The sequence below is a fragment of the Bombina bombina genome, chromosome 4 (genome assembly GCF_027579735.1).
Source record: "Bombina bombina isolate aBomBom1 chromosome 4, aBomBom1.pri, whole genome shotgun sequence".
NCBI classification, from domain to species: Eukaryota; Metazoa; Chordata; class Amphibia; order Anura; family Bombinatoridae; genus Bombina; species Bombina bombina.
In genome coordinates this window covers 965102859-965120001 of record NC_069502.1, presented here as the reverse complement: position 1 = coordinate 965120001, position 17143 = coordinate 965102859, and the positions used below count along the sequence as shown (strand labels likewise).

The 17143-nt window shown below is 38.7% G+C and overlaps 1 protein-coding gene across 3 annotated transcripts in view; it reads left to right on the top strand.

Moving 5' to 3' along the window:
- The window catches only part of RRBP1 (ribosome binding protein 1), a 176425-nt gene that overhangs the window by 95947 nt on the left and 63335 nt on the right, over positions 1–17143 (top strand). For all 3 annotated transcript variants that reach the window (XM_053711985.1, XM_053711984.1, XM_053711983.1), the window contains 3 exons: positions 5103–5193; positions 9428–9465; positions 10602–10692. In XM_053711985.1, coding sequence (XP_053567960.1) covers positions 5103–5193; positions 9428–9465; positions 10602–10692 — 220 coding nt within the window. The remainder of the gene's footprint in view (positions 1–5102; positions 5194–9427; positions 9466–10601; positions 10693–17143) is intronic.

Here is a 17143-nt window from a genome sequence, read left to right as displayed (position 1 = left end):
GTGCTAAAGCCAAAGTGGAGCCCAATAGAAATTTATGTACTAACTGCATTGATGCTACTTTAAATAAAAGTCAATCTGTACAAATTGAACATATTTCACCAAACAACGAGGGGAGAGTTATGCCGACTAACTCGCCTCACGTGTCAGTACCTGCATCTCCCGCTCGGGAGGTGCGTGATATTGTAGCGCAGAGTACATCTGGGCGGCCATTACAAATCACATTACAGGATATGGCTACTGTTATGACTGAAGTTTTGGCTAAATTACCAGAACTAAGAGGTAAGCGTGATCACTCTGGGGTGAGAACAGAGTGCGCTGATAATATTAGGGCCATGTCAGACACTGCGTCACAATTTGCAGAACATGAGGACGGAGAGCTTCATTCTGCGGGTGACGGTTCTGATCCAAACAAACTGGATTCAGACATTTCAAATTTTAAATTTAAGCTAGAAAACCTCCGTGTATTACTAGGGGAGGTGTTAGCGGCTCTGAATGATTGTAACACAGTTGCAATACCAGAGAAAATGTGTAGGTTGGATAAATATTTTGCGGTACCGTCGAGTACTGACGTTTTTCCTATACCTAAGAGACTTACTGAAATTGTTACTAAGGAGTGGGATAGACCCGGTGTGCCGTTCTCACCCCCTCCGATATTTAGAAAGATGTTTCCAATAGACGCCACCACACGGGACTTATGGCAAACGGTCCCTAAGGTGGAGGGAGCAGTTTCTACTTTAGCTAAGCGTACCACTATCCCGGTGGAGGATAGCTGTGCCTTTTCAGATCCAATGGATAAAAAGTTAGAGGGTTACCTTAAGAAAATGTTTGTTCAACAAGGTTTTATATTGCAACCTCTTGCATGCATTGCGCCTGTCACGGCTGCAGCAGCATTTTGGTTTGAGTCTCTGGAAGAGACACTTGAATCAGCTCCATTAGATGAGATTACACACAAGCTTAAAGCCCTTAAGTTAGCTAACTCATTTATTTCGGATGCCGTAGTACATTTAACTAAACTTACGGCTAAGAATTCCGGATTCGCCATTCAGGCGCGCAGAGCACTGTGGCTAAAATCCTGGTCAGCTGACGTTACTTCTAAATCTAAATTGCTTAATATACCTTTCAAAGGGCAGACATTATTCGGGCCCGGGTTGAAAGAAATTATCGCTGACATTACAGGAGGTAAAGGCCATGCCCTGCCTCAAGACAGAGCCAAACCTAAGGCTAGACAGTCTAATTTTCGTTCCTTTCGTAATTTCAAAGCAGGAGCAGCATCAACTTCCTCTGCACCAAAACAGGAAGGAGCTGTTGCTCGCTACAGACAAGGCTGGAGACCTAACCAGTCCTGGAACAAGGGCAAGCAGGCCAGGAAACCTGCTGCTGCCCCTAAGACAGCATGAATTGAGGGCCCCCGATCCGGGAACGGATCTAGTGGGGGGCAGACTTTCTCTCTTCGCCCAGGCTTGGGCAAGAGATGTCCAGTATCCCTGGGCGTTAGAGATCATATCTCAGGGATACCTTCTGGACTTCAAATCCTCTCCCCCAAGAGGGAGATTTCATCTGTCAAGGTTGTCATCAAACCAAATAAAGAAAGAGGCGTTTCTACGCTGCGTACAAGATCTTTTATTAATGGGAGTGATCCATCCGGTTCCGCGGTCGGAACAAGGACAAGGTTTTTACTCAAATCTGTTTGTGGTTCCCAAAAAAGAGGGAACTTTCAGGCCAATCTTGGATTTAAAGATCCTAAACAAATTCCTAAGAGTTCCATCGTTCAAAATGGAAACTATTCGGACAATTTTATCCATGATCCAAAAGGGTCAGTACATGACCACAGTGGATTTAAAGGATGCTTACCTTCACATACCGATTCACAAAGATCATTACCGGTATCTAAGGTTTGCCTTTCTAGACAGGCATTACCAGTTTGTAGCTCTTCCATTCGGATTGGCTACGGCTCCAAGAATCTTCACAAAGGTTCTGGGTGCTCTTCTGGCGGTACTAAGACCGCGAGGAATTTCGGTAGCTCCGTACCTAGACGACATTCTGATACAAGCTTCAAGCTTTCAAACTGCCAAGTCTCATACAGAGTTAGTACTGGCATTTCTAAGGTCGCATGGATGGAAGGTGAACGAAAAGAGTTCTCTCTTTCCACTCACAAGAGTTCCCTTCTTGGGGACTCTTATAGATTCTGTAGAAATGAAGATTTACCTGACAGAAGACAGGTTAACAAAGCTTCAAAATGCATGCCGTGTCCTTCATTCCATTCAACACCCGTCAGTAGCTCAATGCATGGAGGTGATCGGCTTAATGGTAGCGGCAATGGACATAGTACCCTTTGCACGCCTACATCTCAGACCGCTGCAATTGTGCATGCCAAGTCAGTGGAATGGGGATTACTCAGACTTGTCCCCTACTCTGAATCTGGATCAAGAGACCAGAAATTCTCTTCTATGGTGGCTTTCTCGGCCACATCTGTCCAGGGGGATGCCATTCAGCAGGCCGGACTGGACAATTGTAACAACAGACGCCAGCCTACTAGGTTGGGGCGCTGTCTGGAATTCTCTGAAGGCTCAGGGACAATGGAATCAGGAGGAGAGTCTCCTACCAATAAACATTCTGGAATTGAGAGCAGTTCTCAATGCCCTTCTGGCTTGGCCCCAGTTAACAACTCGGGGGTTCATCAGGTTTCAGTCGGACAACATCACGACTGTAGCTTACATCAACCATCAGGGAGGGACAAGAAGCTCCCTAGCAATGATGGAAGTATCAAAGATAATTCGCTGGGCAGAGTCTCACTCTTGCCACCTGTCAGCAATCCACATCCCGGGAGTGGAGAACTGGGAGGCGGATTTCCTAAGTCGTCAGACTTTTCATCCGGGGGAGTGGGAACTTCATCCGGAGGTCTTTGCCCAAATACTTCGACGTTGGGGCAAACCAGAGATAGATCTCATGGCGTCTCGACAGAACGCCAAGCTTCCTCGTTACGGGTCCAGATCCAGGGATCCGGGAGCGGTTCTGATAGATGCTTTGACAGCACCTTGGACCTTCGGGATGGCTTATGTGTTTCCACCCTTCCCGATGCTTCCTCGATTGATTGCCAGAATCAAACAGGAGAGAGCATCCGTGATTCTAATAGCGCCTGCATGGCCACGCAGGACTTGGTATGCAGATCTAGTGGACATGTCATCCTGTCCACCTTGGTCTCTACCTCTGAAACAGGACCTTCTGATCCAGGGTCCCTTCAAACATCAAAATCTAATTTCTCTGAAGTTGACTGCTTGGAAATTGAACGCTTGATTTTATCAAAACGTGGTTTTTCTGAGTCAGTTATTGATACCTTAATACAGGCTAGGAAGCCTGTTACCAGAAAGATTTACCATAAGATATGGCGCAAATACTTATATTGGTGCGAATCCAAGAGTTACTCATGGAGTAAGGTTAAGATTCCGAGGATATTGTCTTTTCTACAAGAAGGTTTAGAAAAGGGTTTATCCGCTAGTTCCTTAAAGGGACAGATTTCAGCTCTGTCCATTCTTTTACACAAACGTCTGTCAGAAGTTCCGGACGTTCAAGCTTTTTGTCAGGCTTTAGCTAGGATCAAGCCTGTGTTTAAAACTGTTGCTCCACCATGGAGTTTGAACTTAGTTCTTAATGTTTTACAGGGTGTTCCGTTTGAACCCCTTCATTCCATTGATATCAAGCTGTTATCTTGGAAAGTTCTGTTTTTAATGGCGATTTCCTCGGCTTGAAGAGTCTCTGAGTTATCTGCCTTACATTGTGATTCTCCTTATCTGATTTTCCATTCAGACAAGGTAGTTCTGCGTACTAAACCTGGGTTCCTACCTAAGGTGGTCACTAACAGGAATATCAATCAAGAGATTGTGGTTCCATCTTTGTGTCCTAATCCTTCTTCGAAGAAGGAACGTCTTCTACACAATCTAGATGTAGTCCGTGCCCTGAAATTTTATCTACAGGCAACTAAGGATTTTCGACAAACGTCTTCCCTGTTTGTCGTTTATTCTGGACAGAGGAGAGGTCAAAAAGCTTCTGCTACCTCTCTCTCTTTCTGGCTTCGTAGCATAATACGTTTAGCCTATGAGACTGCTGGACAGCAGCCTCCTGAAAGAATTACAGCTCATTCTACGAGAGCTGTGGCTTCCACTTGGGCCTTTAAGAATGAGGCTTCTGTTGAACAGATTTGCAAGGCTGCAACTTGGTCTTCTCTTCATACTTTTTCCAAATTTTACAAATTTGACACTTTTGCTTCTTCGGAGGCTGTTTTTGGGAGAAAGGTTCTTCAGGCAGTGGTTCCTTCCGTATAAAGAGCCTGCCTGTCCCTCCCGTCATCCGTGTACTTTAGCTTTGGTATTGGTATCCCAGAAGTAATGATGACCCGTGGACTGACCACACTTAACAGGAGAAAACAAAATTTATGCTTACCTGATAAATTCCTTTCTCCTGTAGTGTGGTCAGTCCACGGCCCGCCCTGTTTTTTATGGCAGGTAAAAAATTTTTGAATTATACTCAGTCACCACTACACCCTTTTGGCTTCTCCTTTCTCGTTGGTCCTTGCTCGAATGACTGGAGGTGACGTAGAGGGGAGGAGCTATATAGCAGCTCTGCTGGGTGAATCCTCTTGCACTTCCTGTTGGGGAGGAGTTAATATCCCAGAAGTAATGATGACCCGTGGACTGACCACACTACAGGAGAAAGGAATTTATCAGGTAAGCATAAATTTTGTTTTTTTAAATAATTTTTTTTTAAATGAGAAAGCAATTTACATTAAATTGTATGTTGGGACTGTATCATCTCAGAATATATATATATATATGAGTTTGACCTGTATGTCCTTGTTTTATACCAAATGCTATTCATGGTTTTACTTAGATTTATCTACTCAGGTCCATTTGCACTTGTTTCTTTAGATCTGCTACTTTGGTATAATGTAAGAGGACTTCCCTCTTCCTTTGGAATTTAACATCATCCTTTAGTGAATAAACTTCTTATGTCATTTTCGGCCCTTTCAAAGGCTCTTTTTTTTTTACCGTTATTGGTTTATTTCCCGACTTATCTGTTGATACAATTTTTTTTTTATTTGTCTCCAGAATTCAAGAAAAAGAAACACACATTTCATCACTAGAAAAAGAAGCAGTCACACTAAAGGAAACTATTGAACAGCATAAAAATAAAAATAATGTAAGTATCATTTTTGCTTGTTTTATTTTTTTATTTTTTATAAAGATTCGCCAGATCTCTATATTCTAAACATTTAGGTTATGAATTCAAATTTATATTAAGTAGACTTTAATTCTGTATCTAGGTTGCTGTAATGCTCCCAACCTGCAATTGCTTAGGAATATTTAAAAAAAAAAATGTATGCTCAGTAGAGAAATGAATATGTCACATTGATCTTTCAAATATTGCTCTCTTTGTTCTGTGCTCTGCAAGTTGCCAGGCTTGATGTAGTGTTAAAGGGACACAAAGCCCACATTTTTTCTTTCATGACAGAACATCTGATTTTATCCCCTTAACGACCAAGGACGGTACCAGGTACTTCCTACAAAAACCGGTTGTTAACGACCAAGACGGGCCTGGTTTCAAGCTGTGAAAATTATCGTGATCGCTTCCATCCGCTTTCAGGGTATTGCAGCAATGCCTTGATATTGAGGCATCCTGCAATACCCTCTAGTAAGCAACCAATGCAGAGAGAGCCACGCTGCGGCCCTCTCTGCATCGGACAGCGATGGAGCCGATCGTTAGTGTCATGGGAGGGATAGGAGGGAGGCGGGAGGGGGGCGGGAGGCGGTCTGTGTTGCTTGCGAGGTCCGGAAGCGGGCGGGAGTGGGTGGGACCGCTACACTATGGCACAAGATGAGGGAGAGGTTAGATACATGTTGGGAAATAGATCTGGGAGAGGGGTAGGGTATTGAGGGGGGGCAGCTACACTACAGAATTTTTTTTTTTAATTTTTTTTAAAAAAAAACCCAACAAATTTCTAGCAAACTGGGTACTGGCAGACAGCTGCCAGTACCAAGATGGCTGTAAATAGGTAGAGGAGGGAGGGTTGAAGAAAGTGGAGAAAAAATGTCACATATTGTGTGTACAGATTAATCAATATTCTGAAACCTTTTATAAAAAATAAATAAAAAAAACAAACAAAACAGAATTATTATTATTCTTTATTTATAAAGCGCCAACAGATTCCGCAGCGCTGTCCATGGGTACAAAAATAAAAGTACAATACAATATAAAAGACACCAGACAAAGTTTAACAAACAAATACAGGGGGAATTGATGGCCCTGTTCCCGTGGGAACTTACAATCTAGATGGGTAGGAGGGTGAGAAATAGAAGGTGGGGACTGCAAAAGGTGAGAATGATGTTAGTATGGAGTTAGATGGGGCAGCAGTTTGGCAGGTGGAATAAATTTGTTACTGATTTGGAGATAGGCTTCCATGAACAGAAAGGCCTTTAGGGAGCGTTTAAAGGAGGAAAGGTTAGGAGAGAGTCTGACAGCTCTGGGAAGTGCATTCCAGATGGTTGGTGCCGCACGAGAGAAGTCCTGTAGCCTAGCATGGGAGGAGGTGATGGTAGAAGATGCAAGGAGCAGGTCATTGTTGGATCTTAGGGGGCGGGCTGGAGTGTATTTGTTGATGAGTGAGGACAGGTGGGGGGGGGGACTACATTGGTAAGGGTTTTGTAGGTCAGGATGAGAATTTTGAATTTAATTCTACTGTGGATGGGTAGCCAGTGAAGGGACTCGCAGAGAGGTGCAGCAGATACAGAGCGTCGGGAGAGGTAGATTAGCCTAGCAGAGGCATTTTGGATGAATTGAAGAGGGGAGAGGCGGGAGAGAGGGAGGCCAGTTAGTAGGTTATTTCAGTAGTCAAGTCGGGAGATTACCAGGCAGTGGATTAGCTGTTTAGTAGTTTCAGCATTAAGAAACGGATGAATTTTGGAGATATTGCATAGGTGGTTGCGACAGGACGAAGAGATCAATTGGATGTGGGGTATGAAGGACAGATTGGAGTCGAGTGTAACTCCTAGGCAGCGGACTTGGGGTGATGGGGAGATAATGGTGTCACCAACAGTGATTGAAAAGTTAGGAACTGGGGTAGAATTAGAGGGGGGGGGGGATTAGAAGGAGCTCAGTCTTGGACATATTGATTTTTAGGTGGTGGGAGGCCATCCAAGAAGAAATGCCAGATAAGCAGACACTGATGTGAGAAAGGACAGAAGTAGAGAGTGAAGGGGTGGATAGGTAGATCTGAGTATCATCAGCATAGAGGTGGTAGTTGAAGCCATAGCTACTGATGAGTTTACCCAGTGAGGAAGTATAAATAGAGAAGAGTAGAGGACCCAGAACAGAGCCTTGAGGTATTCCAACAGACAGAGGCAATGGAGAGGAGTCCCCGCCAGCAAAGGAGACAGGAAAGGACCTATTAGAGAGATAAGAGTGGATCCAGGAAAGGGCAGTGTCAGAGAGCCCAAGGGAGCTGAGAATCCGTAGGAGAAGGGGATGGTCAACGGTGTCAAAGGCAGCAGACAGATCAAGTAAGATAAGTATTGAGTAGTGGTCGTTTTATAGCAGAAAGAAGATCATTGGTAACCTTGGTGAGGGCAGTCCCAGTTAAGTGTTGGGAACGGAAGCCAGATTGCAAGGGGTCGAGCAGTGAGTTGGAGGACAAGAAGTGGGTTAAGCGATCGAAGACTAGTTTTTCCAGGAATTTTGAAGCTAGCAGAAGCAGTGATATGGGGCGGTAGTTTGCAGGAGAATTGGGGTTGAGGGAGAGTTTTTTGAGGATGGGGGTGACCTTTTGCACTTAGAAGCACATGGCACAAAGAGCCAAGGCTTCAGAGAGCCAATTCAGCACAGTGTAGTGGTACAGCAGCCAACCCACTTAAAGGGACATAAAACAAGTTTGGATAGATACAAAATATAATATGTACTTGCATTACTTTACCTGCAAATTAATACTGCAGTGCCTCACCATTTAACACTTTCTTTTTAGTTTCTGAATTGTATAACTCTAACTCCCCCACACATTTCCTTCTATGGCTGTATCTATATTTATTGTTGTTTTAGTAGAATGCAAAAGTGCATAGGGATTATTTGCTGGAGCATGCCTAGAAGCTGTGAACTCAGTTGAAATACAATGTCTGTGTCTAAACACTGATAAGGGGGGTGAATTTGGCTGCTTCAGGTAGCTTAGCTATGTAATTCATTTTGCTTACTTTTGAAAATTATTTTAAAATACTTGCCAGCAATTTTGAAACAATTTTTTAATGCAAACTATTTTTAATTAAATATCCCTTTATGGATATGCACAGACCTCGACCTGTTTTATTTCCATTTAATCATAAAATGTCATTATGAAAAGCAAAAAAACACCCACAAGATTTTGGGGCCAGGCAGCATGCTTTATTTTTTTCAAGTGTTTGGGTCCGATCTAAATATCTCCACTCTGGCGAAGTCTTGCCAGTACTGTAAGATCCCTCAAAGAATTTTTGAACTGCAATCTTTAGCTTGAGAGCTGTTTATCTTGCCATGCAGTGTTCTGGGTTTGAAGGAGACCCTCACATTGCAAATACCCAAAAAGTCCCCAAAGATTTTGTAAGATTTCTATCCATGTCCGTACATTTTTGACCATCTGGTCTTCAGTCTGATAAAAGTCGCATGTAACCACCAAAATGTTTTGTCAGCTTCTGTGTTGCTTTTATCATTTAGCTGGGCTTTTGGGGTCCTTGTGAACTGCAGCACCTGGATAACGAGTCATTTGAGTTTTACACAGACTTAAAGAGACAGGAAATCCTAAAACTTTATTTCATGATTCAGATAGAACATACAACTTTCCAGTTTACTTCTTTTATCACATTTGCTTCATTCTCTTGTTTTCCTTTGCTGAAGGAACAGAATTGTACTACTGACAGCTAGATGAACACATCTAGTTAGCCAATCACATTTGAAAATAGAATTTAAAAGTGTCTTAAAATCACATGCTCTATCTGATTCTTGCAAGTTTAATTGTGAATTTCCTATCCCTTTTAAGTGTTCTTTATATGCTCTGAGTTTTATTCTCAGAGTTGACATAGAGTTTTAATCGTCAGTATATTGCAAACTATTTTGTGGCTACAGAGCCCCAGGATAGTTTTCCTTGAAATGTCTCTAATGGTGTCAAGAAACCAATTTAGCAGATAAGGACAGTATAGGAAAATACACAGTGGCAGAAGTACATAAAACTCACTGCTAGGTATTCTCTGTTCATTTACCAAACTATAAAATCCCCATAAACCAAATGAAAGTAGCTGAAATATAATAAATATATTTGCAGTGTTCCTTTAATAAAGATTTGTGTTATAAACTATACAGTAAACGTGTGATTATATATATTTGTTTGGTAACACCTAATTGTTTTTTTGTTTTTGTATAGGAAAGTAAAGAAGCTGAAATTGCACAGTTACAAGCCAGGTAAGGAAACTAGATTATAAATTGCATATTGTGTTCTTTATCCAGTGATTTAACATTTTAGAAACTTTGAAATTAATTGTGAGTTTAAATTTTAGATGAAGATTAATATTTTTTGCTTAATATGTCAACTTGTTTCTCTATGTAAGTACTTTTCCACGGCTTCAGAGTTCCATCAAGCTATATATAATATATGTCTGATAGGAGGAAATAAAGGTTGTGTGTGTATAATATTAATAATAATATATCTCATAACTCAAAACATGCAATTTTGAACAACTTTCTAATTTACTGTTATTTAATTTTCTCTGTTTTGTTATCTTATTGAAAATCATAGCTAGGTAGGCTCAGGAGCAATAATGCACTACTAGTAACTAGTTGCTGTGAGATGATCAAAGAAGTCTCCTCTTTACGGCTAGGCCCTTAAAAATAAATGAATCATTTTAAAAACACAAATTTTATCTTGAGAAATGTGTTGCTATGTAGTGTTCTTTACGTGTAACAGACTCTTTCATTACAATACAAGATCTTTAAAAAAACAACTAAATATTTTGCATGATTTCTCTCCATGCCAGCGAAGTTCTGTTTTGATGACAGAAATAAATTTGAAAGTTGTTTAAAATTGCATGTTCTATCTGAAACATGAAAAACTTTTGGGTTTCATGTCCCTTTTTAAAGTGTGTTTAGTCCCATTGCAGGGTTTATGTACAATGTGTATGCAATAGTGCAATAATACAATTATCTATTTTTTATTTATTTTTTAAATGAGAAAGCACTCATTTTAAAATGCACAGGTGTGTTTTTTTTGTTTTGTTTTTTTTACATTAAATTGTATGTTGGGACTGTATCATCTCAGAATATATATATGAGTTTGACCTGTATGTCCTTGTTTTATACCAAATGCTATTCATGGTTTTACTTAGATTTATCTACTCAGGTCCATTTGCACTTATTTTTTAGACCTACTACTTTGGTATAATGTAAGAGAACTTCCCTCTTCCTTTGGAATTTAACATCATCCTTTATTGAATAAACTCCTCTTATGTCATTTTCTGCCCTTTCAAAGGCTCTTTTTTTATTGTTAATGGTTTATTTTCCGACTTATCTGTTGATACAATTTTTTTTTTATTTGTCTCCAGAATTCAAGAAAAAGAAACACACATTTCATCACTAGAAAACGAAGCAGTCACACTAAAGGAAACTATTGAACAGCAGAAAAATAAAAATAATGTAAGTATCATTTTTCCTTGTTTTTATTTTTTATAAAGATTCTCCAGATCTCTATATTCTAAAAATTTAGGTTATGAATTCAAATTTATATCAAGTAGACTTTAATTCTGTATCTATGCTGTAATGCTCCCAGCCTGCAATTGCTTATGAATATTTAAAATAAAAATGTATACTCGGTAGAGAAATTAATGTCACATTGATCTTTCAAATATTGCTCTCTTTGTTCTGTGCTCTGCAAGTGGCCAGGCGTGTTCTTATTGGCCTATAACTTGCAAAAAAAGCAAAGAACATGTAAACATCGGGTATTTTTAAATTTAGGACAAAATTTAGAAACTATTTTGGGGGTCAAAGTTAGAAAAAGTGTGTGTGTGTGTTTTTTTTTTTTTTTGTAATCATATTTTATAACAAATTTTTTTATAGTAAATTGATATGATGAAAATAATGGTATCTTTTAGAAAGTCCATTTAATGGCGAGAAAAAGGTTACATAATATGTGTGGGTACAGTAAATGAGTAAGGAAAATTACAGCTAAACACCGCAGAAATGTAAACATAGCCCTGGTCCTTAACGGTAAGAATATTTTAAAAATGGTCTGGTCACTAAGGGGTTAAACAACCTTCTAATTTGCTTCTATTATCTAACTTGCTTAATTCTCTTGGTATACTTAGTTGAAAAGCATGTCTAGGTAGGCTCAGGAGCAGCAAAGCATTACTGGGAGCTAGCTGATGATTGGTGGCTGGAAAAAAAAATGCATTTTTCATTGGTTCATCAGATGTCTTCAGATAGCTCCCAGTAGTGCAGTGCTGCTCCTTCAAAAAAGGATACCAAGAGACATGAAACAAATTGGATAAAATAAGTCAATTGGAAAGTTGCTTAAAATCCTATTTTCTATTTGAATCGTAAAAAAATGTTGGAGTTCACGTCCCTTTAGCTTCTCTTCACCACTATAATCATTTTTTTTTTTTCTGTAACATCTTGGCATAGTAGTTCATACTCTCATTTCCCACAAACATCTCAGTGACCGTGTGGTTCATTTCCTAGTAGACATGTTGCAATTCAAACATTCCATTTATGTTATTCCAGAGATGTTCTGTGCAGGCTATAGTGTCATCCAACTTTAACCTACTTTTAACATCTGTTAACCATTATGTGTTTCCTGTGGCACAGAGGAACACGCTAACCATTTCATTGCTTCTATGGAAGCAATAATCCATTTTTAAACCGTATTTTTACTTTCTAATTTAAATACTATGTGCCTGTGTGTTTCTCTAGGCTTTGCTAGGCACATATTTTTCCTTACTTTTCTATACTAGAGACAAGTTCTGTGAGTGCTAATAATGGCAGAATACTTAGAGTATTAAATTACAAAAAAAATGTGGTGGATTCTTGAAGCAGTCTTCCAGCAGATACGATACTAAAAGAAAACGGTGGAATGGTAAATAAAGGGATTATCTAAAAAAAAAAAAAAAAAAAAAAAAAAAATAAACAATACAAATTTTCAAGTAGACTGTCCCTTTTAAGCACTAACAGATTATTCCGCATTAACAGTGGAATGATTTTAAGATTATATTATATATCAAAATAGACTGAAAAAGAATGTGGCATTACAGAAATTGCAAAACCAGGATTAAAGGGGTGGAGAGGGCAGCACTGTTCACTGTTATTACAAAATAAGTAAAGAGAGTGAAAGGGACATATGGTACTGCCCCTTTAAAGAAAGGGAAAGTCGCACACAGGATATATATATAAAAAAAAAAAAGAATTTTATTCAAATTATACTTCAATCAGATTCTGCTCAGAGAGCCTAAATAAAACACCACAACATCATACAACTTCAGAACTATACCAGGACAAACAGAAAAACAAAAGCATATTATATTGGTATTTGTATAGGTAGCTGCGCAAAAGTCCTCAAGAGGAATGACCACAGCCAACAGACTGCACTTAAGGTCTCAGTACTCACACAGTCACCAGAGGAAAAACAATAGCTTGTAAGCTTTTCATCCAGAGGTATACCTCTTAACTTGACAAAGAAAGAAGCAATTAATCCGCCATTCACTTTCTCTCTCTCCCGGTCCATTCGATGATGTGACGTAACAGGTGGGAGTGGTAACCTTTTCACTCACTTTTCCATGATAGGTCAAGATTCCACACGCTTTATCTCATAGGTTGTCAGTACTTCCAGCTGGTACGCTTGGTTCAGCCTCCCCTAAATACAAAATTTAATGTAAACATTTGGCTTCTCCAGAAATACAATTCTGTATTCACATGCCAATAGGGACTTGTCCAAACCAACCCTCTTAGTTGTCAGTTTGCAGGGTATCAACTTTGTCCTTTAAAAGTTATGCTTGTGACAAAAGTCCCATACCAGCTTTAGGATAACACATTGGCAACTCAGTGTGTTATCCTAAAGCTGGTATGGGACTTTTGTCACCAGCATAACTTTCAAAGGACAAAGTTGGAAAACGTTTGCTATCTTGGCTTTCCAGTTTGAAACAGCCTCTGGGAGAAGGATCCGGACATCCATGTGATACCCTGCAAACAGTGTGACAACTAAGAGGGTTGGATCAGACAAGTCCCTGTTGGAGTGTGAATACAGAACTGTATTTCTGGAGAAGCCGAATTATATTATATATTTCGTATTTGGGGGAGGCTGAACCAAGCGTAACAGCTGGAAATACTGACAACCTATGAGAGAGGTCAAGATTCCACAGGCTCTATCATGGAAAAGTGAGTGAAGAGGTTACCACTCCCACCTCTTACGTCACATCATCGAACCGGCACGGACCGGGAGAGAGAAAGTGAATGGCGGATGAATTCAAGTTAAGAGGTATACCTCTGGATGAAAAGCTTGCAAGCCATTGTTTTTCCTCTGGTGACTGTGTGAGTACTGAGACCTTAAGTGCAGTCTGTTGGCTGTGGTCATTCCTCTTGAGGACTTTTGTGCAGCTACCTATACAAATACCAATATAATATGCTTTTGTTTTTCTGTTTGTCCTGGTATAGGTTTGAAGTTGTATGTTGTTGTGGTGTTTTGTTTAGGCCCTCTGAGCAGAATCTGATTGAAGTATAATTTGAATAAAATTCATTTTTTTTTATATCCTGTGTGCGACTTTCCCATTCTTTTAAAGGGACAGTACCATATGTCCCTTTCACTCTCTCTACTTATTTTGCTTTAAATACTTTTCCAAGGGATGCACTGGATCTAGATTCAAGTAGTATTGACTCCTCTCTCCTTTCTATCTAAATTTTACTGTTCAATGTTAACTGCCTTTTTAAGGGACATGAAAGTAAAAATGAAACGTTCATGGTTCAGATAGAACGTGCAATTTTAGGAGACAAATTTAATTCTATTATCAAATTGACATTTCTCTTGCTCTCCTAGTTTAGAAAACATACACAGGTAGGCTCAGTCATGCACTACTGGGAAGTAGCTGGTGATTGGAGGATTGTGATAGGCTCACAAGATGTGTTCAGCTTGCTCTCGTTGCATTGGTGCTCTGGAGCTGGCTTAAACGATGTGTTTAACCTCTTTGTAGCGGTTAAACCTATAGTTAGCCTTAGAGCAAGATTAAAATGCGCTTGTTGTGCTTGTCTCTTTTTAAAGGTACAAGCAAGGAACCTAAATGTGATTCTAGAGGAGTGCATAAGCCAATGGACTCTGCTGACCTCTGCAAAAGATGAGACGGTTAGCAGTGATGAATACAGATAATAAACTCATGCTGAGCTGATGTTGCAGTAGTTATGTGCAGTCGAATACTTCATTTAGTAACCAAATGCAAGAAGGCAGCAGTTTGAGCCATTCAGCGCTTTTCGGAGCCAGATTCCTCCTTGTGAAAGAACAACACACAAAGATCTGTATTTGCATAGATATTATTGTGTTGCACTTTCATATGTAGAAATCTTGCTCTGAAAAGAGATGAATGCCGCAAGCAGCCGCTGCCTTCCACATTTGGTTACTAACGAAGTATCTGAAAAGTTGTGGTTTTCTCACAGCGCCTACCCTGTATCCTACTAGCTCCCCAGGAAGACAAGACACCTAGTATATCTTGAAAGTGTTTACAGATAACAAGAGAGTCTGGGGAGCGCCTCAAAGTGGGCAGAGGATATTACGTCGCAATAGTTTGTATTCAACAAATTTATTAATACACAGACAATAGATAATCTTATAGTGACTAGTTAAAAATGGTATAACAATGTCACATATAATCGCATATAATGTCACACATAATCGCATAAAAATATTACATAAAGTTGTCACATAAAAAGGTTATAAAAATCAGATAAAAATACATGGATCCATGTTACATAAAAATCAATACATAACCATAATACACATGTTGTGCAAAACCCCGGTGAGGGGGGATTAAAATGTATACAAATAATATACTTAAAATGCAATCTTAAGTGCTCCTACTTGGCCAATCAAATGCTGTTTTCTGAAAGAGTCAAATGGAGTGGCTTATATTATAGCTCGTGGTTAGTAAGTATAATAAGTGTTACACTATGTAAAATAATTGGTGTTCCTAGTCTTCAAAGGTTACTCAGTCAAATAGATAACTCCTGGATTAAGTCTCTCCTGTGAATAAAGATGTCAATGTGACGGTGTCCAAAAAAATATAAAATATATGTGTCAGCGGTGATGCAAAAAAGGTGATGAAAAACAAAAATTGGTGATGAAAAACAAATTGAACACGATGAAATATCCAGTAAAAATGAAATTATGATGAAAACGTGATGGAAAAAAATGATGAAAGAAAAATAAAAATAATAAAAAAAAAACTCCAATTCAATATGCGATAAGAATAGTTTCCTACAGAAAAAAATCATTTTCTTAAAGATTTGTCTAAAATGTACTTGAGTCAAAGTCAGTGAATCCTGTGTTATAGTGTTGTAAAAAATATATAATAATGAAAAAATAGAGCATGAATTCCCAGTGTCCCTGTGGAATACAAACAAACAAAAAATAGTGCAATAACGCTTAATAAATCCTATATCCAATTGAAATAAGGCTTACCATATACTAGCCAACGCGTTTCGGCCCTTCCCTTAATAATTAATTATTAATTATTAATAATCGCATAACCGGAAGTGATATCACTTCTGGTTTTACGTGAGAAGCTAATAGGCAAACTAAGCAGGTCATGGAACCAACTATCCTTCAAAAGAGGGAAGTAGACACAATATTGTACATCACAGGCGCTTATTGAAATGATGTAATAGGATCTAATAAACTAACAAAATATCGGCAGTTAAACCGGAAGTGATACTAATACATTACACTTCCGGTTTCGATCAACACAAGATTTTTAACGTGCATTTGGATTATTAAGGAAAGATTAAAGGACATATTTTAGAACAAGCATTTTTCAATGAACATTACAATTCACAAAGATAAATATAAGAACTACAAGTAGAAGTAGTAAATAAGAAAACAGATACAGACTGCAAGCCATCACTTCCGGTTTAGAGGTCCTATTTTTGGCGCGAAAATAGCGCAAATAGGTTGAATTATCTACAATATATAAAGAGGCTTAACATCTCTTGAGAGAGGCCCAGGGAAGGGCCGAAACGCGTTGGCTAGTATATGGTAAGCCTTATTTCAATTGGATATAGGATTTATTAAGCGTTATTGCACTATTTTTTGTTTGTTTGTATTCCACTGGGAATTCATGCTCTATTTTTTCATTATTATATATTTTTTACAACACTATAACACAGGATTCACTGACTTTGACTCCAGTACATTTTAGACAAATCTTTAAGAAAAGGATTTTTTTCTGTAGGAAACTATTCTTATCGCATATTGAATTGGAGTTTTTTATTATTATTTTTATTTTTCTTTCATCATTTTTTTCCATCACGTTTTCATCATAATTTCATTTTTACTGGATATTTCATCGTGTTCAATTTGTTTTTCATCACCAATTTTTGTTTTTCATCACCTTTTTTGCATCACCGCTGACACATATATTTTATATTTTTTTGGACACCGTCACATTGACATCTTTATTCACAGGAGAGACTTAATCCAGGAGTTATCTATTTGACTGAGTAACCTTTGAAGACTAGGAACACCAATTATTTTACATAGTGTAACACTTATTATACTTACTAACCACGAGCTATAATATAAGCCACTCCATTTGACTCTTTCAGAAAACAGCATTTGATTGGCCAAGTAGGAGCACTTAAGATTGCATTTTAAGTATATTATTTGTATACATTTTAATCCCCCCTGACCGGGGTTTTGCACAACATGTGTATTATGGTTATGTATTGCTTTTTATGTAACATGGATCCATTTATTTTTATCTGATTTTTATAACCTTTTTATGTGACAACTTTATGTAATATTTTTATGCGATTTTATATGTGACATTGTTATACCATTTTTAACTAGTCACTATAAGATTATCTATTGTCTGTGTATTAATAAATTTGTTGAATA